At 54.2% G+C, this 27,632-nt stretch overlaps 1 protein-coding gene across 4 annotated transcripts in view; it reads right to left on the bottom strand.

Moving 5' to 3' along the window:
* Positions 1–27,632, bottom strand: part of EPHB2 (EPH receptor B2) — a 139,555-nt gene that overhangs the window by 50,744 nt on the left and 61,179 nt on the right. For all 4 annotated transcript variants that reach the window (XM_054222536.1, XM_054222538.1, XM_054222537.1 and 1 more), the window contains exons 4-5: positions 4,719–4,874; positions 3,776–4,111 (exon numbers count right to left, since the gene is read on the bottom strand). In XM_054222536.1, the coding sequence (XP_054078511.1) occupies positions 3,776–4,111; positions 4,719–4,874 (492 nt within the window). The remainder of the gene's footprint in view (positions 1–3,775; positions 4,112–4,718; positions 4,875–27,632) is intronic.

Genomic DNA, 27,632 nt, shown 5'->3' with positions numbered 1-27,632 from the left:
GTTGGACTAGATGGCCTTTAGAGGTCCCTTCCAACCCAACACATTCTGTGATTCTATGAACCTCAATCTGGCCAATGCAGGACATGAGGCCATGGTCCAGAAGGAACAGCAGAGGATCCAGCCAAGGGTGGCTGAGGCAGCCTGGGGCACAGGCCTTACGAGACATGGAGAGAACTGGGCTGGCTGAGCCTGCTAATGAAGACACTAAGAGCAAATTTAATCGCAGCTATAGCTGCTCGGAGCACAGTTAAAAAAAGGGTAGAAACTCACCCTTCCCAGCAGGGGTAAGTGACGCAACAAGGGGCCCAACCCACAAATTAGTGTGAAAATTATGAAAAGCATCTTCCCCAGGAGGGTAATGTAGTCCTGGGACAGGTTATCAGAGAGGTGTAGTTTTCCAAGACTCAGTTAGAAAAAACCACAGCCTCCTGATCTACTCTTGGTGATAGTCCCGCTGCAAACAGGAGGGTGAATCACAGATCCCAGATGTCCCTTCCACAAACCCTGATGGGATCCTGTTGCCAAAATCGGGCACAGCAGCATGACTTTGTGGAAGTAGCTCCTGTCAAACTGTCTTGATTTTTTTCCTGAACTCAGGAGTTCAGCAGAGTGCACAGACTTAAAGTGTGTGAGGCACTGGGGTCAGCATTAGCATCATCTGCAACACCTGAAATTAAAGACTGGCACACAAGGGGGACTCACACTGTGTCCAGCGCAGTGGAGGCAGCATCTCTCCTTAAAATTATTAGAGATCTGGGAGATGATATAAAAACACTGCTGACAAGCCATTCATAAGGTGTCCAAAATGGCAGGTCTTGCTTGCAGAATGGGAGACTGCCTCCAGGGAAGGAGCATCTGAAGGTTCCAAGACAGAAGCCACCAGGGAGGTAAGAGCTGCCCACATGGTTGAGGGAGGTAGCACTTTACACTTGCATGTGTAAAGGGAACAGCGAGACCAGCAAGGAAAGCAGTTTATCTGCTATTGGCTCCAATATCTAGTTAAAAAAAATTATGATAAAGAATATAGAGGTTTCCACAAAAAGCTGTGTGAAGACACATATTCTGGAAAGCCACCTTATAGCAAGAAAGGATGATTCAGCTTGGTCTAATCACCTCTTATTTGTCCTTGAGAGAAGCTACCTGCTGCCTGTGTGTACACGAAGAATGTCCTACTACCACAGCACAACTGACGTACAGGCAATTGTTAGTGACATCCAGACCTCGTTGGAGAGGGGAACAACAGTAATGACTGCAGCGATCTTTCTCTGGGAGAACAAGAAGGTGAATGGTGTCTCACCTTCTTTGATCTCAGGTTTCCCTTTTGGGATGATGGTCACCATACCATCACACCCTCCTCCGGCCACACTCAGTACCTCTGGCAGGTACAGGGATCACTTTCTCACCCTCTCACAGCAGCTTTTGCACGGGATGCTGAAGAATTTATGACACCTGAAGGTTAAAGATGCTGCTGGTGATACGGCATCTCCCCTCAGTCCCGAAAGCACCAAGCACAGGTGGTCCCCCAACAGTGGTCCATTTATCCCTGGGTGACCCAGGGTGATTTCGCCTTGCTGCCTTTGGGGCTGGGAGGTCCCTGAGGGCCAGCATAGAGGGCGCTTTGCAGGGAGCCCATCGTCCAGCTGCAGCAGGAGCACAACCCCATCACGCATTTGGTTCTGTGCTCTGCCGGAGAAGGAGCCCCTGCTGGCTACTGCACCCAGACCAAAGGCAGAGTGACGCCACCATCCTCCACTCCCGGGGCTCATCCCTCCCCTCCCTCTACACACTCTCCTCTTCCTACGACACCCTCCATTCTCCTGTCCCAGCTCTGCTTTTGTGTCTGCAGCTTCTGTTACGAACTGCTAATGATCTACATCAAGGCTGCCAGGCGGTGGGAGTGTAAGCAGAAGAATTCAGAGCCTCTAATTACAGAGAAATTAGCAAGCAGACAGTTACTGTTTAGTGCTAATGAATAGATACATTAAGAGAGACATCGCACAGGCTGAGAAGTGTAAGCCCTGATAATAAAGGAGTGTCAAACAAGGAAAACACAAGGAGGAGGATCGAGGGGACTGAAAAGGATTCGCCTGTACCTCAGCTCCCTGGTTTTGCTACGGTGGAAGTGGCCACAGGCAGTACGTGAAGGCAACAAGCACACCATATAACTGCAAAGTGCAAAATCGGAGCGTTAAATAACTCGTCTACAGCATGGGATGATGCTGGGGGTGCGCAGAGCCCCTTCCCAGCCCCACGGAGCATTGCACCCGCGTCGTCTCCATCAGCCATCTGGGTAAAGGAGCTGCAACAGTTCACCATTCCACACCAGCTCCTCCCTCCTCATCACGTGCAGACGTGTTCCTGCTCACGGTCAAACCACGGTTCCACTCTATGCTAAATTTACCTTCAGGGCTTCTGGTACGGTATTGAAAATACTGCGACGCCGCAGCTCCTGAGCTTACTTCAGATCAGAGGTCACTCTGCTGGTTTGTGTGCGACCCAGAGATTTCTGCAGGTTACTCGGCGCTCTGCATGCCTGACCAAGTGGTGCCCGTCCGCACCACTGCTGCTTTACCCCAGAGCAAACGCCTCCCGCCCCCTGCAGCCAGCACGCACCACGGTCTCCAGGCAATTCAGTGAAAATGCAATCGTCCACGACTGCCAAATTCAGTCTTGAAGGTCATCTAGTGTCCAGGGCAGCCTGGGGCAGGTTCGCACAACCCCACACATTTGCTGCAGCACTCAGAGGGACCACAGAAACTCGCTTGCTCCCACGCATGCTTGTACCTTACTGGCACGCTTCCACCCTGCAACCAGATTAAGCGAAGCCCCAGCCCCAGTCTGTGATCCAGCTCCAGATGGCTTCCAGGTGGGCTGAGGAGAGCAGCCCCTGACCATCAGCTCTGGGGGGCATCCTGCCACCAGCACAGCTGCTGCCTGGGCGCTGCTGGTGAATCTCCCAGGAGCAGCACTACCAGCCGCCCTGACACATCCCTTCTCCCGGCAAAACCGCCCTGCACAGGGGGAGCGTAGCAAGCCCCCAGGCTAGCACAGAGCTGGAGACCCCGAATGAAACCCTTCCAGCTCTGCTGCTTGGTCTTCTTCACCAAGGTGACTCTGCAGCGGCACGGGACCTGAAGATTTCCAGATGGTCATCCCATATATCCATCTCCCAGCCCCTCTCCTGTGTAGCCTTCCTTTGCTTTCACAGCCTGTCCTGGCTTTCTCTGCGGTCAGAGCAGAGATTGCAGCTTGTGTCAAAATGCTGGAGCTGATCTTACCTTCCCTGCTCCGGAAGCAGAGGCAGTAGCAGTGGCTGCAGCAAGGCTGCCAGCAGCGGTGAGCACTGCTGCTGTGTCTGCCACACACCAATGGCGTGTGCAGCTGATGCTCCGAGGCAACAACCTCAGAAACAGTCATGTGCCCAGTGCCGGAGAGGGATGCTGAGACACCAGGGGACCATGACATGCACTGTTCTGCTGCAGTGACAGGGAGGGCAGCTCTGTCTTGGGGCACACTCCAGCTTTTCACTGAAATAAGGGATATTTTTCACAGACAAGGCTTGGGGTTCATCCAGGAATTGCAAGGCCCATGCGCTTTGGCCATCACCAGCGTTACAGAGCAAGCGACGCCATGCCACATCTCACCCCACCTCTTCTCCCCTTCAAGCCCTGCTCACCGCACAGGGCTTCCCCCAGCGCCTCTCGACCAGGAGATCCGCGCCCACCACCTCCCCTCCCTGGAGAGACTGGCTGGGAGACACGGGTCTGCATCTTACCAGCCTGGTTGGTGGTGATGTTCACTGATGCAAACTGTGGGGAGAAGGGGCTCTGGTCGGTGACGCCGTTCACTGCCTGGATCTCGAAGGTGTACTGGGTGTGGGCCAGCAGATCGCTGATGTAGATGCGGGGCTCCGTCAGGCCCAGCTGGCGGGGGGCGAACTGCACGTTGTCCCCACAGCGTGTGCATGCCCCACGGCCGGAGCCGCAGCTCTTGCAGATGATGTTGTACACCAGGTCCTCCCGGCCCCCCGAGTCCCGCGGCGGGGTCCACTCCAGCATCAGCGAGGTCTCGTTTACACTGGAGATGACGGCCTGAGGGGCAGACGGGATGGCTGTAAAGGGAACAGACAGAAACATGTAAGAGCCAGAGCCCTGCTGATTGCTATAGGACCAGCTTTTCCCATGCTGGGGATCCTTTTCCCATCCCTGGACAGGACTCTGCAGCAGGCACGCACTGAGCCAGGCGTCTCTCTTGGTGTCAGGGATGTGCGGAGCAAGCCGGACAGCCAAAGACAGGAGTGGGAACAAAACCCGTCCTCTTAACCCAGGCTCATTTGATTACACAGCATCCCTGGAAAAATTCACCTGTTATTTTTTGTAGCATTTCTGACTCCTGCCCTTTGCACTGATCTCCCACATGGCAACAGGCAGGTTCTTCTCGTCAGCCCCAGAGTGAAGTCATCCCGCTGCCTTAGAAGAGCACAGAGAATCCCAAATTTCTGTCTTCTTTGCACGTGCAATGCTTTGCAAGCACAGACTGGCCCAAAGTAAGAAAGACCCACCCCCGCAAGGATGAGGTGCTCTGAGCCCCCTGGCTTCCTCCAAAATCCCACTGAGACAGACACCTCTGCTAAGCATCCCTCAGTGCTTTGGCTGATGCATGTCTCCTTATCCCAGCCACACACTGTGCCCCCCCCCAGTTGCCCAGAGCCCACATACTGGTGCACGGCATGTCAACAGGATCGGCATCTGCCCGGTAATATCCATTTCGGCACACGCAGTTAGTGGCCCCTTCCGAAGTCGTCCGGCTGTTAATCGGGCAGTGGACGCATCCTTCATCCCCTTGGCTGGCCTTGAACGTCCCCGACGGGCAGCCTGGAAGAGAACCAAGAGCAGCGGTGAGCATTGAGGACGGGGGCTGGCGGGGACACCCGGAGCCTGGCAGCGCTGCCAGAGAACACCCTTTGGGGCTTTGCAGCATCCGAAGCCAAAACCTGACAATTTGAAGTAAACAAAATGGAGAAGGAGCAGCTGGTTTGAAGGCCCTGGGGAGGCAGGCGCTGCTGCTCACGCTGCCTGTAGAGATGGGGTCCCCACACAGATGCGTCTCTCCCCTAGTCCCCAACCACGAGGGCAGAACAGGGTCCACTCAGGGAGTCTTACAACTGAAAAGGGGAATTTTAGACGCTGTCACGTAAGAAGCGGCTCTACCAACTCAGACCCAAGGTCAAGAGAATCCTCCCCCCAACAGCAGCCACCCCAGGCGCAGGGCACGAGCCAGGCACAAGCATTGCCCACAGTACCTTCCCACCCTCCAACAATTCATAGCTCGGGGAGTTTCTAAGAGGCAGGCTCTTTGCATTTAACATCCCCTGGGGGATGTTTCTTCCACTAAGTTACCCAGTCATTTTTTTATGCCATGCAAATGTTTTACATGCAGTATACCCTGCGGCACCGAGCCCCACGGTGTAATTGCATGCCGCATGAAGAAACTGCTGCCCTCTGCTTCGAAGCTGCCATTTCATTTGATGCAATGAACACTCAATCACCATCCTCCATCTCCACGACCCCTAGGGTCGCACAAACCTCTGCCATGCCCCGAGCAAGCTGCATAACAACTTTCACTATTTTATTCTCTACTCTTTTCCCATAATTAGCAATGTCCAAATTATTTTTTAACCGCCAACGTACCAACGGGACTACCTAATGTAGCCCCAAGGTCTCACTCCTGAGAGACATCAGGCCGACTCACAGCCTCTCTCTGTCCGTGTGTGCGTGAAGTTGGGGCTGTTTTCTCCCATTTGCATCACCTCATGTCTATTGAATTCCAATTGCCTTCTCCTTCCCCAGTCATGCCATCTCATAAGGTCCTTTTGCAGCTCTCCACAGCCTTGGCCTCCCTACTCAGTATCATAAGCAAATTGTCATCTCTGCCACAACCGGCGGCAGCACGCGGGGGTCTGCCTCTACTGGGGCTCGGGCCCCTAAGCCACTCACAGACGAAGCAGATGCTCCTCTAGCAACAGCCACTCCAAAAAACCGTGTGTTCAGCCAGGAACGGTGGGTGAGGGTGGCACGAGGGGCGCACGGTGCTTACGGCAGACGGGTGGTGAAGGCTGGACCGCAGGGTGAAATACAGTTTTAACAGATACAGCACAGGTGGCTAAAAATACCACTGTAAAGCTTTAAACACCATAAAGTCCTTTCCAAGTCAAAGGATCACCAACGCCAAAGCAAAAGCTCGTCTATGAGCATTTCCCAGCACGGCTCTTGGCGATTACTCTTGGTTGTGACTTTCCACCGCTGTTAATTTCTTGTGCAGCACGAAGAGCCTGGGGGGTGGCAGGTGGTTTCTGCACTGAAACGAGTTAAACAAACTTCTACTTCAGTTCACTGCCAAGGCTTTCAAGAATGAGGCGGATCAGAAAAACAGCCTGGGAAAAACATACGCGCGGGGTTGCTGTAAGCAAGAGCTACTACTGAGAAGTATCTATTTTTTTATTCGAAAGAAAAAAGAACTTCTTTTCTTTCACTTTTCATCTCCCTTCCTTCAAAATTATCTTGAGTTTCCAACGAGAAAGGCTCTGTAGAAAAATACCACCAGCCTTCCTGCTTGCAAAGTCCCTTCTGCTTCCTGCAGTCAAGGGACCTGTTGAAAAACCGTCTTCTCCTCGTGTTCCTGGACCTTTCCACCCTCGCTGTCCCCTGTCCCCAAGGGTTTGACTCCATTTCTGACCCTATTCCTAGCATGTCCCTCGGTACAAACCCACCTCAGAGGGTGCTAAGCTGTTGGGAGAGGTGGTGGCTGTGTAGTTATCCGTGACAGAGAAGTGATGGTGGCTCTGCGGCTGAAACAATAACAGGGTCCCCGTGCTAATACCGATTTTTGAAACACAGTAAGACTAACACACAGAATTACTCTAGTCTGACATCCAGGGTGAAATATAGGGCCATTTGCCCAAAGATGTTTCAAGACACAGGCCTCTCTCACCTTCCCAAGGCTTATTTTAAAAATAACAGCTTTCCTGTAAGGCTGCTTCTGCATCAAGACAGAGATAGATCAAAAAATGCGTGCGCTGCTGAGATTTCGCGGCTGGCCCCAAGAGACAAAAAACATTCCCCAGGTCTGGCCAGGCACAGGCTGATGGCTGCAATTAGTATTTCTGCGTGAGCTGCTCTTAGGGCAGGGCAAAAACCAGGGGATGAACAACTGCCCACCAAAAACGCCAGGCCGGGATGCTAGAACTCTGTACGTGCCATCAAAACATGGCCAGAAGTTTGGGGAACTTTCTTCCTCCCCTGGAGGTCCCACACACCGACATGGGGTAAAAAAATCCTGGAAAATCAGAACTTCTCTCAAATCATGCTGAAAAGACAGGAAAATCACTGAAATTTGATGCAAAGTCCTTTTTTATTTTTTTTTTTTCTCTCTCAAGTAATGACAACCTCCAGAAGTAAAATAAATGAACGTAGCGTTCAGAACTGGTTTGTTCCCTCCAGTTCTTCCTCTGGGTGAGAAAACAGCTTTTAATTTGGAAGCCACCCAATTTTTTCTTTCCAGAGTAAACAGCAAATCAAAACTGAAATCTTCGCACGGGGGCTAACCCCCTTCCTGTTCGAATGGCGTGGATGTTCTCACCACTTGCTGGAAGAACACAAGGACACCCCAGTCTTTTGCCCCAGGTGGTGACGGCAGCTTTGGGACGTGCTGCTTCCCCTTAGGCTCGCAACAAGGGCAGGGGCAGAGCACCCCTTGAAACTCCTGCTTGGAAAGAGGGAATTGAACCACTGCAAGCACAGAAATTTCTACTTTACCAGGGCATACTTCATCCCAGGAGGGCGATTACCATGACAGCAGCTCTGGCCCCATCACTGAAGCAGGGGCGGTTTGCAGCTTCCCACGTGGTGGGTTCCCGCATCTCCAGCACCAATCGGAGGATGCTAATAGGGGTTCACGGGAAACATATGGACCTTTAATTGCCTCACTGCTGCACACAGGCATGGATGGCTGCTTCGCTAGGGTACGGCTCAGAGACAGCAGTGGGTTTGCTAACAGTACTGGCTGTAGCTTTCTCCAACAAGATTGGGAACGCCTGAGCAGCACCGGGTGCCCCCGTTTCCCATCCACTCATTCCCAGGGCACGGTAAGGTGGTCTGCTTGGAAAAGCACGTGTTTTGGGAAGGGAACGCCATGGAGAAAGACCCGTGAGGGGTCCTGCCCTCCCTTGCAGGAGGACCATGCCAGGGATCTGGGAGGGAAGGCCACTTCTGCAGCATCTGCTGCTGGAGGCAGCGCTGGCATAAGGCTTCCAGCCCTCCTTCCCCGTACACCGCCTGCCCCGAGCCAGCTCGGCAGGGAAAGGCATCCCGCGGCTCAGCCTGAAGGAAAAGCCTTTGGCCAAAGGGCTGGAGGGGCCGAGGAGGGGCTCCCTGTTTGCTGTTCCTGTGCCCCAGCGCCTCCCTCTAACCAACTTTTTAACGGATCCGGTGTGAGCTGAGCAGGCTCCAAACAGGCTCCTCGGCAACAAAAACTGCCCTGGCCTTTGCAGCCCACCCCAGACCGCTTCTGCAAACGGCTCAGAGCCAACAGCTCTCTCTTGCAATAAAAGTTTCGAAAATGGCACTTTCGGTCTGTGCTAAAGGCTCTGAGGACGGGTCCTCCTCGGCTCCCTTTGCCTGGCTTTGTTCCTCCTGGCAGCAGGGCTCCTTCCACTCGAGCACGGCGTTTTTAATGGCTGATGGAAAACAGGCAGCCCTGGCTCTGTCAGTTAGGATCCGCCAAGAGTCTTAAATCCCCGGCCTTATCTCCCAGCTGCCTCTCTTCTCCCTCCGGGGCCAGAGACAGGGGGCAGGCTGGCTGGCTCTGCATCTCGGCATCACCAGCATCCCTGGTGCTGTGCGACCCCAGAGCCGGTCACCTTGGCTGCATCCTACCTCTTGCCCTCCCTGTGCTTTTGGGAGCCCTCTCCCATGGCCCTCTGCACTCCCTCTGGCATGCTAAATCGCCCTAAAAATCCTACACAAGCCTCTGGCTTCCTTGGCCACGCACCGTGGGACTGGCCCTACATCGACCCTGTGCCGAATGGGTGCCCGCGATTTGCACTTACGGAGAATAAAGAAAACAATATCCTGGGCCATGCCAGGAGGAGCGTGGCCAATACATCGAGGGAGGTGTTTTCCCCTGCCAGGCACTGAAGATGCTGCCACAACTAGTTTGGGGTTGCCCGGTTCAAGGGCAATATGGAGGAACAGGAGAGTTCAGTGCAGGGTCACCAAGATGGCCAGCCCTGGAGCACCGGGCACACGAGGAGAGGTGGAAAGAGCTGGGATGGGTTAACTGGGGCAAGGAAGGAATTTAACTGCAGCTATCTGGGGGCAGATGCAAAGATGACAGACCCAAACACTTCACAGGGTGCCAGGCTATGTACCCAGGGACGAGGACCACAAGTTCTGAGTGGACATTAGGAAAAGCTCCTTTTCCAAAAGATGGTGCAGCTCTGGGACAGGTGACAGAGGGGTGGTGGATCTCCTTCCCTGGGGGAGATTCAGCTGAAGACTGTGGCTGCCTTCAGCTCCCCAGCACACAAGCACCACCGCTGTGGCCTCACAGCTGGAGGTGCCAGGACTCCACAACCCACATGCCCTACACTAGAGCCCCCCAGAGGTGGTCCCCAAGCCACCTCATCTGCCTCCCAGCTTCAGGCCAGGGCTCCTTCAGATACAACCCCCCTTGGAAGCGCAGCTGATGCACTGCGCCCTGCCTGTCTGCAGGTCACCACCAGCTGCTTGGTTTAAGAGACTATGTCTTATTCTCACCATCATCCACCCTTTCGCTTGGTGCATGGGCAGGCACAGAGTGGCAGCACAGGGTGCACGGGGCTGTGACAGGACCTTAGCACTGGGGTGTCACAGAGGCTTGGAGAGGACCAAGCAGGGCAGAGTGATACCCTGTTTTGGGAGCTCCCCAAAAGAGCACATGGGAAAGTCCTGCAAGGGACAAAAAGTCCCTGAACCTTCTAGCAAAGCTGTCCTCAGGCCAGCTCAAACAAGCTCCAAAGATTGAGAAAACAACATGGGCCTTTTGGACACCACGGGACAAAGCAATGCTGGTCATCATCCACCAACTCTGCAGCACAGCCTGGGCCAACGCCAGGCAGTTACAGTCCCCTGCTCTCCTGCAAGAGCATCACCAGCCTGCTGGCCAGGACAACCTGTGCAGCAAGCGCCCTCATCCAAACCCTTGCAGCTCCCTCCCAGCGCAGCTCTCGCACCCGCAGCAGGGCTGAGCCCTGGCCTGGGAGAGGCTTCGTGCTGGGGGCTTGCCAGCAAATCCCTCCTGCAGCTTCCATGGGGTTCGCAAGGTCATCTCCGTGCTAGCACTGCTCAGAAGTTCAAGCATCTGGTGAGACCGCCGCACCTGTGGGCACACACACCTGCGAGCCCCCCCGCCGACCTGCTCTGGGCGGCACATCCATCAGTGGTGACGGGATTCGGCTGTCAGGGAGAAACGCCTGGAATTTCTTACCTGCCCGGTCAGCCTGGTTCAGCCTTCCCGAGCTGTCACGGGGGCTCTTAAAGAGAAATGAAAGCTTTCTGTCCCTGCCTGAGCATGGGGATGCTCCCAACAGCCTCAGATTACAGACGGCGAGTACCGTAATCCAGCACTTCTCCTGCTCGAGCTGTTCAGTGGACACCCGAAGGGAGAAGACTTCCCTACCCAAAGGCGACATGTTCGTCACACTGCTGAAGACTGCAGGTGACCGCAACCCCAAAGGCACGGGTCATGGCTCACTTCCAGAGCCCAGTGTCCCTGGGTGAAGCTGAAACCAGATGGTGAGTTTACAGGTCAGGAGAATAGAATCATAGAATCTTCATGGTTGGAAAGGACCTTTGAGATCATTGAGTCCAACCAAACAACCTACAATCTCTGCCACTAGAGCATGCCCTGAAGTGCCAAATCTAGACGTTTCTTAAATACCTCTAGGGATGGTGACTCAACCCCCTCCCTGGGCAGGCTGTTCCAGTGCCTGACCACTCTTTCAGTAAAGTCATTCTTCCTGATATCTAACCTAAACCCCCCCTGCCGCAGCTTCAGACCATTTCCTCTGGTCCTGTCATTATTCCCCTGGGAGAAGAGGCCAACCCCCACCTCTCTCCACCCTCCTTCCAGGGAGTTGTAGAGGGCAATGAGGTCTCCCCTCAGCCTCCTCTTCTCCAAGCTAAACATGCCCAGCTCCCTCAGCCTCTCCTCATATGCCCTGGTCTCCAGACCCCTCACCAGCCTGGTAGCTCTCCTCTGGACACGCTCCAGCACCTCAACGTCCCTCTTGTACAGAGGGGCCCAGAACTGAACACAGCACTCGAGGTGAGGCCTCACCAGTGCCGCGTACAGAGGCACCATCACTTCCCTGCTCCTGCTGGCCACGCTATTCCTGGCACAAGCCAGAATGCTGTTGGCCTTCTCGGCCACCTGGGCACACTGCTGGCTCATGTTCAGCTGGCTCCACCAGCACCCCCAGGTCCTTCTCTGCCGGGCAGCTTTCCAGCCACTCTGCCCCAAGCCTGTAGCGTTGCTTGGGGTTGTTGTGACCGAAATGCAGGACCTGGCACTTGGCCTTATTAAACCTCCTACAGTTGGCCTTGGCCCATCGATCCAGCCTGTCCAGGGCCCTCATAGCTCTGGTGGCAGCAGATGCTTTGGATGTCCTCGCTCCTGCAGACACCAAAAAGCACTCTGGAACGTAGCTCCAAGGCCAAGCTCAGCTGCCCGTGGTGCTCTCCTGAAGCACGACACCCACCACACTGGGGCTATCGGAGTCTAGGAGCAATCCCAGTCCCAGCACACAGGGTGATCAGGACACTGTCAACACCTGCAGAGTTTCAACCTCAAAACCTTGTCTCAGCATCTTGGCACGCACCTAAGGACCTAGAGCTTCAGGTGCTGGGAAAAGACGTTGCCCCAGGAGCCCCGGGGTGACTCGCCTGGAGCAATGTCAGCCTGTGCCAGATGAGGTGCCGAGCCACGAGGTTATTTCTGTGCCGTTATGTGCTAGCAGATACACCAAACGTCACGTTCTCCTTATTCAGCCACTGGTTTTCTTCTGGTGCAGAGGACGGACTGATGTGTATCCCAGCCTCTAACTGAAACACTCTATGTGGTTTTTGTTTCTGTTTTAGATTCCTTACAATACAGTAATTTATTTTATTTTGATATTTTAAAAAATGCTTTTCGGGCAAGCAGCATGTCCTTTTTCAATAGATGTAAACACTCCAGCGCTTCATACTGAAAGAGCAGTTGTTTAAACGGTAAGCCAGCTTTCTCCAAGTGGTCTCCAGAAGAATTTAGGACTTTCACGTTTTGTTACTTTGTTTGGTCTTGTTTAAATGTTCCCCAAAGCTTCTGCCTGGGAGAGCTCTGCCTCCGGAGGGTGGTATGTTAACCATTACGGGAATGGCTCCCAACCTTTTAACACAGGGAAAAAAGCAAACCAAGCAAGCAAGTGGTGACATCAAAGTTGCACTGACGGAAAACCCCTAATCCTATAAACCCTTCCTGCTTTAATTGGTGTTAAAACAAAGATAATCTTATCTCAGCCCTATAAAAGAAGGGGTACGTTGTACTCTCTAAAAGCCTCTCTAAAAGCCCTCATAAACTTGACAAACATTCCATGTTTCGAGCCGGAGGAGAATGGCTTTAATCCTAAAGGAAACACGAAAATAAAAAGGGAGCTTTTCCTGGATGAGAGCTCTTCAAGTGGATGGTCTCCCCAGCCCTCTTGGTCCTGGTGCAAATCCGGAGTCACTCCTCCAGCACCACCGGGGACAGCCATGCATGTCCACCGGGACCACGGAGACGTGAGGGACCGGAGCAGCCAAGGACCGTCCAATGTCTGCAGGTCTCCAGGTGCGAGCAGAGCCAGGATCAGGCCCCTGAGCGGACTTGTGCCTCCACCTTCGGGGACTCCCAAGTGCATCTGTGGCTGCTCAATGTTTTTATCTGCAAATCGCCTGCTTCTACCCAACCCCCTCATCCCAGATGTTGGAGGCACAGGTTTCAGGGTCAGGGGTCAGAGTCTGAGATCGGGTCTCTGAAGGACATCCCTACCTGACCCAGAGGCTCCAACCCCTGCACCCAGCACGCAGAAGTGTTGATGGCACTGTTCCCAAATTGCTCTGCCTTGATGTCCCATAGCATGAGGACCAGCGCCCTCCCACCCCACGCTCTCCTCTCCAGGCACTCTGCAGACCCCCTCGAGGTGCAGGTCCCAGGGGAGCCTTTCCAGGGCACAGGCAGCTTTTCGAGGTGGAAGTAGCCAGGAAAACTTGGAGTGGGCATGTTTAATCATTACATTTTAATGCTGCTTAGCACCCAGTTTAGACAAGTTTAAAACACGCCAGCTGGTTAAGTGCCAGCAGCCGCTTTCCAGATGACAACATTGTTCTTTGTCAGCACTAGGTGCTGAGTGGAGCTGGCACAAGGACTGATTAAAAATGGTTAGTTATGGTGGTTTAAATCACTGGGGGTGTCGTTGCACAGTAACTTTCCTTCCCAGCCTGCAGCGAGTGCAGAAGCTGTAGGCAGGCAGCACCCAGGGCAGCTGCACACTGTCCCACCTCCACTTTCCAAAATGCCCTGAAGTCTGCTTACGTACTTATGGGGAGCAAAACCCAAGGAAAACCAGCTTTCCTCCACAAGAAGCTCACAAGTGCTCTGGCACAAGTGGTCTGGCACTTGGGAGATCTGCACAGAACACTGTTCCAGTTTGGGGCTCTCCAGTGCAAGGAAGACACTGGAGCTGCTCCAGGGGAGGCCACCGACATGGCTGGGGGCTGGAGCCCGTGGTACGAAGATGGGCTGAGGGTCAGACGTGAGCCTGGAGGAGAGAAGGCAAAGGAGAGAATTAACTGCTGCCTTCAGCAACCCAACAAGAGGGTGTCAGGAAGATGGAGCCAGGCTCTCAGAGGCAGGAAAAGGCTCAAGGTGGCACATGGGAAATTCCAGCTTGAAACAAGGAGAGCGTTTTTCATCATGAGGGAGGTCAAGTATTGGAAGGAGGGCTCAGAAAGGTGCACAGATCTACATCCTCGGAGACAGTCAAAGCCTCTCCCAAGGCACTGGCATGCATTCCAGTCCTCTAGCTGCCCGTCACCAACAGAGCTTCCACTTTTCAAGCTTTTGTATGCCCAGCCTGCCCCCTGCTCGACGGACCACCGCTGCCCGGCTGTGGGGGTATCAGCACAGCGAACGGGGTTATGCAAACGCACTGCTGGCCTGAAGGCAAAAAAAGAGCCACTTACACCAGGAGCGCAAAGGTCAAGCAGTTGTTTGTAGGAGCAGCCTGGGGAAAATAAACCTCGCTTTTTTTACTTTGCTTAAATTCACCGACGCTGCTAAATCAATCACACTTGAAAGCGACAGTCCCCTTCCCTGGAGCAGTGTCACTTGGTGCTGACACCACACACGGACCACGGTGCCACCCTGTGACTCCAGCTCCATTTTGGAGGTCCATCATCTGTCCCTGCCACCTCTGATTCGCTCATGTCCGAACAGGCACACTTCTGGCCCTTGAACGTCTTCAAGGCTGCCCGAATCACCTGAGCTGCAGCAGCTCCATCCAGCGATGAGCTGCTGCAGCAACATGGTACGATGGACTTTGAACCACTGGGTTTTGAGCCTGCGAAGGGAACTGCAAGAAGAAACCAAAATCAGCTGTGCCTCCAGCCAGCTGATCTGCCGAAAAGCTGGTTTTCCTTTGAAACCCCCGGCTCCAGAGGAGAGAAGGATGCACAGATAGCCTCTGAGACACCCATCCCTGGGGGGGGAAGGTCAGCTTTAAGCCAGGGTTGGAGAAGGAGTGTTGGGACAGCAAGGCTGACCACGAGCCACGTCTCCTACCCTAGAGAGGGTATAGCAAGGGCACTGGTGTCTGTCACTGCACCTGTCCTCATTTCTGCGCTGTGTCTATCTGCAGCGTTATTTAGGAGCAGTCAGCTTGCTACCTCAGCACTGCTAATGAAATGAAACACGCAAATTATCGTAATCAGAAGGATTCATGATGGGGAGAGCGATTCTTTTTAAGCACGCTGACCTGAGCAGTAGAAATTTTGAAAATGGCAGCAATAAAGCCATTTGAGCGCCTCCTCCTAAACCCTTCCCTCCCCAGGGACCCTCCCCAGCCCCCAAGCTCTCGTGCGTCTGCTCATGGCGTTTGCAGTACACAGCCGCGTGGTGTTTTCCCCCCCCACACATAGGACAGACAGGACCCGGCAGCGCGATGGCTCCTGCACTAACAACGCCCTGTATGCACAGGGGCTGTCAGTAGGACCGAGGGATGAAGGATAAAAGCAGGGCAAACAAAACCCCTCTAGAAGAGCTCGTCTTTCCCCTTGTTTGACAAGATTATTTGGAAAATGTAGATGGCCTTGTGGTAGGGTTATCCCCTGCTGGCATTGTCGCCGCGTTTGGGGTCCCTGGATTCCCAGGACCAGATTTGGACATCCAGGCTAGTGCGTATTCACAGCCTCATCTTAGGTCAACCTGTCCCATCGTATCACCAATCCAGGGGACCATAAGATCTTAACCTGATTCTGCTACGGCTTCACCCCAGACATGTTCAACCTTTCTTTCAACTGACACGAGCTAGATGCTGGAGGCTGGGCAGGGAGTACAGAAGTCCAAGGAATCGTAGAATCAAAGAATGTGTTGGGTTGGAAGGGACCTCTAAAGGCCATCTAGTCCAACCCTCCTGCAGTCAGCAGGGACATCTTCAACTACATCAGCTTGCTCAGAGGCTCATCCCGCCTGACCTTGAGTGTCTCCAGGGATGGGGCCTCCACCACCTCTCTGGGCAACCTGGGCCAGTGTCTCACCACCCTCAGTGGAAAGAACGTCTTCCTAATGTCTCATCTAAACCTGCCCTGCTCTAGTTTAAACCATTGCCCCTCGTCCTAAGGCTCCATGCCCTTGCAAACAGCCCCTCCCCAGCTTTCCTGGAGCCCCTTCAGGGACTGGAAGGGGCTCTAAGGTCTCCCTGGAGCCTTCTCTTCTCCGGGCTGAACACCCCCAACTCCCTCAGCCTGTCCTCACAGCAGAGGGGCTCCAGCCCTTCGATCATCTCCGTGGCCTCCTCTGGCCCCACTCCAACAGGTCCATGTCCTTCTTGTGCTGAGGGCTCCAGAGCTGGACACAGTACCCCAGGTGGGGTCTCACCAGAGCAGAGCAGAGGGGCAGAATCCTCTCTCTGGATCTGCTGGCCATATTTCTTCTGATGCAGCCCAGGATGCGATTTACCTTCTGGGCTGCAAGCACACATTGTTGGTTCATGTAAAGCTTTTCATCCATGAGTACCCCCAAGTCCTTTTCCGCAGGGCTGCTCTCTATCACCTCATCCCCCAGCCTGTATTGATAACGAGGGGTGTCCCAACCGAAGTGTAGGACCTTGCACTTGGCCTTGTTGAACTTCGTAAGGTTTGCTCAGGCCCACCTCTCCAGCTCATCCAGGTCCCTCTGGATGACATCCCATCCCTCTGGCCTGTCAACCGCACCACTCAGCTTGGTGTCATCTGCAAACTTGCTCAGGAAGGAAGCCACAGCTTTGTAATCAACACACATATATTTGATAGAGATTAGCAAATATGATGTGGGGCTGTAGAATGAACCACAAGTACAGAAAACTACCAAAACCCCTAACTCCTTCCAAACAGCAGGTCTGACCACCCCGCACACTGAAAAAATGCAGTGTGGCTGTGCCAAGATCACTATGTGCCAGGGATGTGCATGTAAGAAGAGTTAAAAGTAGGGATTTTATATATTAGTTTCCAGGAAATCTTTTATAAAGCCTCCCTATTTTGCACAACTGTAACGACTTCTGCAATACGTGGCTGAATAAATACCCAGGAGCGATTTCCACCGTTGGCATTCCCTCTACACTCAATGCGTCAATTTGGTAGTGGTGTTTTCGCAGTGTTGAGGGTTGCGAGGGATCAACATCAGAAGGAGACAGTTGAACCCTAGGTCCCCTGGCTCTCATTTCACTGATAACTTTCTCCGAAAGGATGCTCTGCTAAGGGAAAAGCAGCAGCAAATAATTATCTGTCTATATCCATCCGGAGCAGCATTGCGTGGCAGGATCTGAGAGCCAAGCGTGCACTCTCAGAGCACACAGATGGGAAAAGGCAATTTTCAACAGCTCGTAATTCCCCCTGTTTGGGCGGGTTTTCCCTGCATCCATCAAAATGCACCTTCCACACCTGAAAGCTTTCTTCCACCAGATTTTGTACTTCCATACTCCCAGATTTTCATACTCCCGGGCTTTCATACTCCCACTGGCAAGTAGAGAGGCCTTGCAAAGGCGCCGCGAGCAACTTGAGATGGAAAAAACATGAGGCTGCTCAAACACAAGGTTGGGAGTACGCTGGCTGTTTTCAGCTGCATGAAAGTTGAACTCTGTTCCCGCCTCTGCACATTTAAAAGTAACTCTCAGTAAACCAGGGGTCTTCCCCAGCTTCCCAGATTGCCAGGGCTCTCCCACTGCGCTCGAGGGCTCGCTGCCAATGCCAGGCATGCAGCATGAGCACTGAACAGGTTCCAAGAGATGCCAGCAAAGCCACGGAGGACAGAAAGTACAAATAAAGCGCTCTGAATAATAGCCAAGATCGCCTCAAAAAAAGTTGTTGTTGTCCCCATGAAAATGCAACTCATATTGTTTCAGTAAAAATTAATTCTGGCCAAGAAATTACAGTGGAGGAGTAAAAATACACCTTAAAAAGTGAACTGGCAGCAGTGGCTTTACATTAGTAAGCGCAAAATACAACTGGTTGATAAGAGCAGCTAAACTGGGCAGTGGAAAAAACAGGGGCCTGTAAGATTAACAGGAACAGGATGGAAATCAAGGATGCAAGAAAAATGAAACCATGGTAAAGATATGTGCCTGCCCCTAAATCACGGCAAAATTGTCCATTGTGATGAAGAAAGAAAGGGATATATAGTACTATAGTGCATGCATAGAGATGGATTGTCTCATAACTGACACTTCCTTAAAAATTTCCATTTCCCCTGAAAGTAGGAAGAATATCAGCAATCAGCTCCCAACGCCAGGCAGGATTAGATAACTTGTACCCAAGAGCTTTAATAGTCAGCCAAGGAAAACTCTGTGATGCGAGTGCTGGTGTTTATGAAATCCGCCGCAGTTAGACCATTCCAGGGGACCAGACACACTGATAACGCTGCGGCGTATGATTTTCAGGGGTAAGAGATGCTTAGCTCTCTCGGCCAAGATGATGGCACTACTGCCGGGGCAAACAGTGGAACAAGTGACATCATATAAAGTCCCCTGATGGATTTTCTTTGTGTTGTGGGGTTTCATTTGGAGGAGGCTTGGTTTACCGGTCACTTTGCAGAGTGGGATCAGAGACACTCGGTGCGCTAGGGAGGCTGACCATCCTCCCAGCCCCGTTCTGCAAACAGCGGTCCCCATCACCTTGTGCCGCATTAAAGAAAACAGGTTGAAAAGCAGAGAGGTTGCCACAGAGAACGGGCTGAGTGTCACAGCCCGGCATGAAGCTGCAGCAACAGACCAGCAGGATCCTCAGATGAAGGAGGCAGAAAGTACCCAACACGCTGGGTCGGACTTGGAGTTGATGTGAAAATCGCGCACAGGCAGCGTGGCACGACCAAAAATTTCCTGGTCCTTCAGAAGCCGTATAAAAATACAGATAGATTTGGACTTCTTAATCCACAGACTACCCAAGCACCACGGTCATTTGGTTCCAAGGGGTCCCAAAAATCTTCCTTCAGGGACCTTCACATTTTCCCCAAGGCGAGCCGCCCCTAAAGCCCACAGCAAGGCTGTGGCTGACACAAGGATTTCCTCCGTCTCTGGAGGAGACAGGGAAGGCAACCGCCCTTGCCTAGGTGGGAAGCAGCTGGGTTACTCAGAGCAGGGGCCACGGTTGGAAAAGGGTTTTCTTCAAAGCGTGAGGCGCCTGGAGCAGCTCCAGCCAGGGCTGGGAGCAGGACAGATGGCAGAGCCCCGCTAATCCAGACAGGCAAGCCAAGGCCAGGGCTGCGCAGCTCCCCGGGACGTTGCCAAGCGTGAACTCCCACTTTAAAGGCCCCAACTTGCTCTTACAGATTAACACGGCCCCCCGAGAAGGTCCTGCGGGGAGACGCTCGTGTTTGAGAAGATTTGTACCCTGTGTGATGAAGAAGGATGCAGTACTGGAGCAGAGAGGGGAATGCAGAGCTGGGATGGAGCATGGGGTGCATGTCCCAGCCCGCTCCTGCTGCAATCTTCACTAATGGAGTACAAAACCCCAAACTTCCCCACGCTGACAAATCTGCATCCTTCATCCTAGCGGGGTCCATGCTGCAGAGTAGGTATGTTAACAAGGCCCTTATTACTAGGGCCACATGAGCAAAACTCACGGCACCATGCTCCTCGAGGAGAAGTCCACGCCTTCTCCTCTCTCCTGCTCCTTTGGGCTCCATCTGCAAGACAGAGCTTGGTTTTCCACTGAAAGGCAATGTCAGGGGCAAGGGCACGCAGACCGACTGCAGTTGGCTTGCAAGGGAGAGCTCTGCTTGGGAGGACAAGGACCGATAGATCCTCTTGTGCAAACAGCAACTCTGTCGGGGCTAGATACGAACTGCTCACAGCATCTCTAGAATGCTAAGACTCTTCCTGCCTGGTGACTTCTCCTCCTCCTCTCTCTCTAGGGTACCTCTCCCCGCTGCTTTTGTTCCTGTGATTTCATGTGCTCCCACGGGAAACCGTCACTAAGTGTCTCCCCAGCTTGTTCTCTGCCCACCCTCCCACACAAGGACCTCGGGAACCCTCACGCTCATCACAGCGGGACGTGGAGCCTGCTCTCCTCCCATGCTGGTTCCCAGAGCTCTCCTGCTGGCCCTGCTGCCCAGATCTCGGGTCTCTGGCTGGTCTAACACAAGGTGCAGGGGATGTCCCCGCAGGAAGGAAGTACCAAAAAAGTGATGAGGAGGAAAGTGCTCAGTGGCCGCTCTGCACCAGGAGCTCCTGGTACAGAAATGCCTGAAGCCAAATGAAGAGGTACCCAGTAGCATGAGGCCCATGGGCCACCCAAACCTGTCGGCCAAGCGAGGAGCAGTGACCAGCTTCTTGTGTCCCTGTCTCAAGGAGACGTCACACAACGCAGTGCACCCCTGGCTATGCACTCCTACAGGCCACGAACGGTAAACTCGAGCAGGCACAGACATCATGGGCAACCCCATGCTCTCCTCCTGCACCAAAGGAGGGAAGGGATGGCAGCTCGCTATGCCATAAAACACGGTCGATGCAGGCAAAGCAGCAGTAGGAAACAACATGGGGGCAGCTGATGACGTGACCCTCAGCTCGCCTGTGGTCCCCTGTCCAAACAACACAGCCTGTCTTGGAGGTGGCAACATGCCTGGGGACCAGCAGTGCTGGGGCCGTGCAGCAGCGGTTGCTCACCCCTGGAAAGCACAAGCAGACAGTGCACAGCAGCCTTCCTTCTCCCCCGTGCCAGGATGCCCGGCTGGCCACCACTGCCCTGCCAGTCTGTTCCAGTACAGCCAGTGACGTGGTACTGGAACCCAGATGCTCACAGGACTCCTCTCTGGTCTAGAGCTGAAAATTAAATTAAAACCGCGACAGGGACAGTTAATTAAAGCAGATTAGTGCGAGACTAATTAGGGACGCTGACACTGCAACCATCAAGCCCTGTGATGTTAATTAGCTGTTCATTAATGTCAGCTCCCTGTTCAGTACAGAAATATGAACTGCCTATCTCCTGGGCTTCACACACAGCAGAGCGCGCGGCGCCACTCGGTCGCCTCCTCTCAGGACACACCAGCCTCCCATCACCTCCCAGCAGGGACACCATCACCACCAACAGCGAGATCCTTGACACCACCAACAACGAGACCCTCAACACCACCACCAACAGCAAGACCATCACCACCAACAACAGCAAGACCATCACCACCACCAACAGCAAGATCCTCGCCACCACCAACAGTGAGATCTTCACCACCACCCAGCACAGAAACACGGCCACCGCCAACAGCAACATGCTGTCACCATCCTGAACCACTATAGCCACTGACAGCCAGGAGGTCCCCATCCCCTCCCAGCAGCAAGACCATCATGAGCAGCTTGACACCCCAGCACCACCTGTGAGCACCTGCCTTGTCCCTCATTACTGACACTATACCCTGTGCCACCGTCAGAAAGCTGAGCGTTCTCCAGGACCCCCCCTTAGAACTCCCTAAAACTGGTACCCACTGTCTTCCACAACCATAACATGCCAGGGGACATGCAGGACCATCCTTGTTTCCTCTCACTCTTGGCCTTGAAAAGGTACTAGGTAGGATGATGCTGCCTTGTCCCACCATCATGCCCATAGTTGGGACACAAAAAAAACAAAAAAAAGCTGGGGAACTCTGGAGAGACAAAAGCAAAAGAAAAAAAATCCACCAAGCTCCTTGGTGTGACTTTCCACCACCACAAGCACCTCCGTCCTTGGGTCCTTGGAAAGGCAAAGCAAAACCAAACAGCTGTTCCCCAGAAGGACGCACACACACGGATGCATAGGGAGCACACAGCGACTGTGGGAAGCACACGGGAGCTGTAGGGAGGATACACTGGCTGTAGGGACCACATAAGGGCTGCAGGGAAAAACACACGGGTGGTGGAAGCGGACACGAGGGTATACAGAGTACACACGGAGCTACGTGGAGCACAAAGGCTGTCGGGAGCACACAGGGGGGTTGCAGGGAGCACACACCGCCTGTCGGAAGCCCACACGGGGTTGCAGGGAGCACACAAGGTCTGTAGGGAGAACACACAGGGGTTGCAGGACGCACACCCCGGTTCAGGGAGCACTCACAGGGACATTAGGGTGTACAGACAGGGCTGTTGAGAGAAGGGGAGTGCAGGGAGCACACACGGGGAAGCCGGGAGAACACACAGGCTGCAGAGAGCACGCGGAGGTGTAGGGAGCACAAAAGGGGTGCAGGGTGCGCATACAGACTGTAGGGAACACACGTGGGTTGTAGGGAGCACGCAGGGTGTTGGGAAGCACACACGAGGCCGAAGGGCGTATACAGAGGCTGCAGGGAGAACACACAGGGAGCACAAAGAAAACGTATGGAGAAAAATGGGCTGTAGGGTGCACACACAGACCGCAGGGAGCACACATGGGTTGCAAGGAGCACACACAGGCTGTAAAGACTACGCAGGGGGCGGCAGAATGAACACAAAGGGCTGTAGGCAGCACACACCAGCTTTACGGACCGCGCATGGGGCTGCAGGCGTCGCAAACAGCGCTCTAGCGAGCACAGACAGCCTGCGGGGAGCACACACGGGCTGTAGGGAGTGAACGCAGGCGTCACGGCGCACACACGGCTGTATGGAGCACACACGGCTGTAAGGAGCACACACACGCTATATGGATGACAGACGTGTTGTAGCCAGCACATACGGCATTGTAGGAAGCACAGAGGCTGGCTGCAGGGAGCACAGACACGGGCTGTATAACCCTCACACGGGGCTGTAGTGAGCGCACACGGGACTGAAGGGAGAGGACATGTGCTGTCGGGAGCACACACAGGGCTGCAGGAACACACATGGGGTGTAGGGAGCACGGGGGGGGTTACCAGGAGCACACAGGGGGGCTGTGGGAAGCACTCGCAGGGCTGGATAAGCACACAGGGGGTGTAGGGAGCACAGAAGGGGTTGCCAGGAGCACACGAGGGGTCTGCAGGGAGCACGCACAGGCTGTAGGGAGCACCCCCCAGCTGTATAATCCATAAGGAGAGCTGCGAGGAGCACACGGGGGGCTGCGGGGAGCACATATGGGGTGTATGGAGCACACACAAGGGTATAGGGTAAACAAATGAGCTGTAGGGTACACATGTGAGCTGTAGGGACTACACACGGGCTGTAGGGAGAACACAAGGACTGTAGGGAGTAAACAGGGGTTGTAGGGAGCACACCGGGGGCTGCTGGGCACGTACACGGAGCTGCAGGCAGCGGACATGGGTTGTAGGAGCACACACCAGCTGTACGGACCACGCATATGGGGCTGTACATGTCCCACACCACTGGGAGCACATGTAGGCTGTAGGGAGCGACGCAGGGGTGCAGGGAGACCACGGTGGGCCGTAGCAGTGCGTGTAGGGCTGCAGGGAGCATGCACAGGCTGTACGGAGTACATACAGGCTGTGGGGACTAAACACAGGGTGCAGGGAGCACACGCAGGGGTGTAGGGAGCACCCGGGGGGCTGCAGGGAGCCCATCAGTGACTCTCAGGCTGGTCCCACGCAGGGCCATGGCCTGAGCCACTGGTGCTGTGCGTGGGTCCCACCTCGAGCCCCGGCGCGCACACAGCCCACCTGCAGACCCTGCGGCCACCCGGTTTCAGCCCAGCCACAGGACCCGCCTGCCCCACGCTCTCCCCAGCGGGGCCTTGGGGACACGGCAGTCCTCCTGCGTTTGGTGACAGCCACAGCGGCGAGCGCTGCGCCATCGCCCTCAGAGAGGAAACGCTCCTGCAATGGAGCACCTGCCAAATGCATCGCAGCTGCGAGGCTGAACCTGCCCCAAAAACCTCCTCCTCAAACATGGCCGCGTTTTCCACCACACAAGCCTCCACCGATTCCCTCCAGGGACTGAGCTACATTTTCAGATCCCACCCTGCAAAACCAACAAGGATGCTCGCACCTTCTCCTCTAGCTTGTACCCTACTCCGGCACTGCAAAAGCCTCTTTGTACGACGTGCCCATCGCCTTCAGCCAGCTCTGGAGAAAAAAAAAAATGTCTCGTGTCTGGTGCAAACTGGTGATGGGGTGGGAGCTAAGTGAGGATGTCCTAATGGGAAGCAATCAGACTCCACTGCTTCTCCTCCTCCAGAGCATATTTAGAGCTTTCAGAAGGAAACAAAACTTGTTTATCTTAGCGCTAATCAATTTATAGCAATCAAAATAAAACCCATTAGGAGCCATTCCCCATTTGAGTTTCAAAGAGGCTTCTGACCCCAGGAGGCTCTGAGCTGATTGATTAGAAATTTCTGACACTAATGTGTGTCTTCGAAGGGTCCAGTGTGGCTTTAATTCCTCTCTCCTGAGACACTGATCATGTGTTAACATCTGTCAGCCCCTTCCTGCACTTAGGGGAGGGGAAATTCATGAGCGTACTGAGTTGCATGGCACAGCTGGGGAGAAGGCAGCATTTGCTGGCTTAAACAGCTTCCAGAAATCCCTTGGGGCAAATCATTTGCATGATCCTTGGGCAAAAGCTGGAGTGCACCAAGAAATAAAAAGCACCGACGCGGAGCGGAGGCAGCAGGTGGAGTGGTTAGAGCTCAGGGCTGGCATTTGGGCTTTTGCGTCCCAACTTTGCCCCGACTCCTTGTGTCCCCGGGCAAGCGCTCTCCCCGCTCCAGGCAAGGGTAACAGCAGAGCACAGACAGCAAAGAAACGCACAGGAAAGATTATTTTTATTTGCAGTTGGAGACAGATGTAGGGAGGAGCCTTCATCCTTCAAGATGGAGCACGCTTGGTCCATCAGTGGTTTTTTTTGTACCATGGTGAAGCCTACATCTGTCTCCAGTCGAGGTCAGAGTTAAAGCACAGAAACCACCAGTCCTGGCACCAGGTCCTGCATGGCTGGGGGACAGGAGCTGCACGTGCAGGCACAGACCATGCCCTGTGAGACATGCTGCCTTGAGGGCATCACCCCTGATGACCACAGACCCATTTGCTGGAGCCGGCCAAACACAGCTGGGCAAGAAAGTGCATTTTTCGCCAGGGAAGTTGAAATAATTGGCCCAGCGATGGAGGGTTTTCTACCCATTTGCTGCCACATTTCTTTGTCCAACGCAAAAAAAAGGCTGAGGGGGGGCCACACGCGTAGGCAAACACATTTAGGCTAAGGGTATACGCGTGGCCACGTGCACCTGCACGGGGGCAATTGATGAGGGGACAGGATAACCCATTCCATGTGTACAAAGAAAAGGGGTGGAGAGGGGGTGGGAGGAGGGGGTAAATCTGTCCGTGCCAAGGGGATACCACAAAAACAAGCCCCTGCAGCTTGCCCTCCCCAGGAACAGCCCCCTCTGCAATGTTCCCAAGCAGGACCAACTGCCTCTCACTTCCAGCAGATTAAAGCAACTAATCTAGTTAATGAAAGCAAATCAGCCCAAATGAGCCGCTCTGCCCTGCCGCAGGGCGGTGGGTCAGTGGGAGCGAAGCTCTCCACCCCTGCCTGCTGCCTGGAGCTCCCAGCGAGGATGCTGAGCCGCCGTTGCTGCAGCAACCCGGCGCGCGAGGCCGGGCCCTTCGCCTCCCTGTGGGCGTGCGAGGTGAGCAGGCGTGCAAGGGTGCACCGGGAACTCAGCAGGGGCCTTCAGCCTCTGCCCCCACATTCATCGGGAGGCAATCAGCTAGGTTCGTCACGCCAGCCCCAGGTGCACGACGCTGAACCGGCGGGGACATGGAAAATTGGTCCAGGGGTGGCACTGTCCCCTGGTGCGAAGCTCTCTGGGAGGGAGCGGGATGCAGCAGTGGGGCTTGGTGGGGCAGTGATGGGTGTCCTGGGGTGCGCTGGTGGATGCTGTGGGTTTGGCTTGGGGCAAGGCATTACAGACAGCCCATCCAGAGGATGCTGCGCTGGAGAATTGCATCCTTCAGGCCCTTCTGCAAGCCAGGAGGCAGGGTAAGAGGAGTCTCTCTGCCACTGACACTGGGGGAAGGAACTGCTACCTGCCACGCAGCTGGACTCAGTCGTTGCCCAGGTTTCACACCCCTTTGAACACCTCCCTCCTTCTCTACCAGCATCTCCTGCTGGGCAGCCCAGAGCCCATGGCTCGGGCATCCAATGCCCAGGACACCAGCACAGGACGGGAGGCACAGGAGGGGCCATTGGCAATGCCCGCATGACAGTCCCCTCAGGCGGTGCTGCCCACGGGGACCCGGGGTCCAGCTGCTGAGCTCACTGCCCAGTGCTCTTATAGGCACTGACGGGTCTTCTCAGCCCCCCTGGGCTGGCTTGTCCACATTTGGGGGCTCTGGACCCCGGCATCCCCCACTTTATCCAGGCACCTTTTGCTGAGCCCAATGGCTGGTCCTCAGCTAGGGCACAATGCCCTGCGACGAACCATCTTGTCTGACACACTCTCAAACGTGGTGAAGTCCCTCTTTTCTCATTAGCTTGCTCTAGTGGTTAATCACTTAGAAACACAGGCCTAATTTTTTTATTTGTCTAGCTTCAGTCTAACCCTACCACTTGTTATCCCTTTCTTCGCCAGATTAAAAAGCCCTTTAGAAGCTGGTGTCTCCTCTTGCTAATCATCTCACCTCTTAATCTTCTTTTTGACAAGATAAGCATATTGAGCTCTTTTGGTGCCTTGTGGACAGGCATTTTCCATAGTTCTTGGGACCATGTTTGTGCTTCTCCGCAGCACCCTCCAGGTTTATTTCTCATATCCCTCCCGAACTGTGGAGAGCAGGGCAGCTGTCAGAGTTTGCGGCAGCTGGGTGTCCCCACACTGGATGCCACCCCTCTTGCCTAGGTCTGCTCACATGGAGACATTTTTCTGACCTCAGTCTACAGGACACGCCAACCTCTTCATATGGGATGTGACTTAGCACAACGTCCCATGGTTTCACAGGTGTTCTCAGAAGAGATTTTCAACTCCCTGCTAGTTACAGCAGGTCTGGCTCTGAGTGTTGCTGACCCATGGTGTGGTCTCCTGTCCCCACATGCCACGCTACTACCCAAGGAGCATATTTAGACCCCAAGCTGGCTTCAGCACTGAGCCAAGGTTACTCCATCCACCTCCAGTGCAGAGGCAGTGCTCAGGTCAAGCTGGCTCCGTGGTCCTGGCACCTGATTTTTCATGGCATCCCAGCAGGACTGATGGGAAGAGACCTCTGGGGTCTCCAGGCCAGTCTCCAGCTCATAGAAGGGCTGAGTCCAGCCCAGACCAATGACTGAGTCCAGCCCTAAATCAGGGTGGCTGTGGCTGCGTGCAGCCAAGCCTTGGAAATCCCTGAGGAGGGTGATGCTCAACCTCTCTCAGGAACTGTCTCATCTTTTCCAGAGCCCACCCTGAGCTTCTCAGACCACAGCTTGTGGCTGTCGTCCCTTCCTATATGACATGTCACCACTGGTGGGGGCTTGGCTCCATCCTCTTGTTATTACGCTGCACTGAGATGTAGCTGTGCTTAGATCCCTTCTCGGGTTCTTCTTCCCCGCGTTCCCTCCACATCGCTGAAATCTCCTTGTGCCAAGCTCCAGCCAAGGGCTGAGCAACCAAGCTAGTCCAAGCTGCGTTCCCCCACCATTCTGCACAGCACGTGATGTGATGCAATCCTCCTCTGACGGCTGCTCAGACATTGCGAAAGAGCCTCCTGAGACAAGAGATAAAGTGGCTCTGCTAGCCTAACAGTGGTTGCAGAAACCGGCCTGAGATCTGGAACAGAGCCCGACGTGTCCAAAAAACCACCAAGCAGATAGAAAATCCCAGCAACGTGATGTGTTTCCTCATGGCCTCCAGAGCCCAGGCCCACCGAGGGTGACCAACCTCTGCATAATGCATGAATAACATCCCCACGAACACACCTATTCATGCAGA

The sequence above is a fragment of the Rissa tridactyla genome, chromosome 16, assembly GCF_028500815.1.
Source record: "Rissa tridactyla isolate bRisTri1 chromosome 16, bRisTri1.patW.cur.20221130, whole genome shotgun sequence".
NCBI classification, from domain to species: domain Eukaryota; kingdom Metazoa; phylum Chordata; class Aves; order Charadriiformes; family Laridae; genus Rissa; species Rissa tridactyla.
This window is presented reverse-complemented; position numbering and strand designations above follow the sequence as displayed.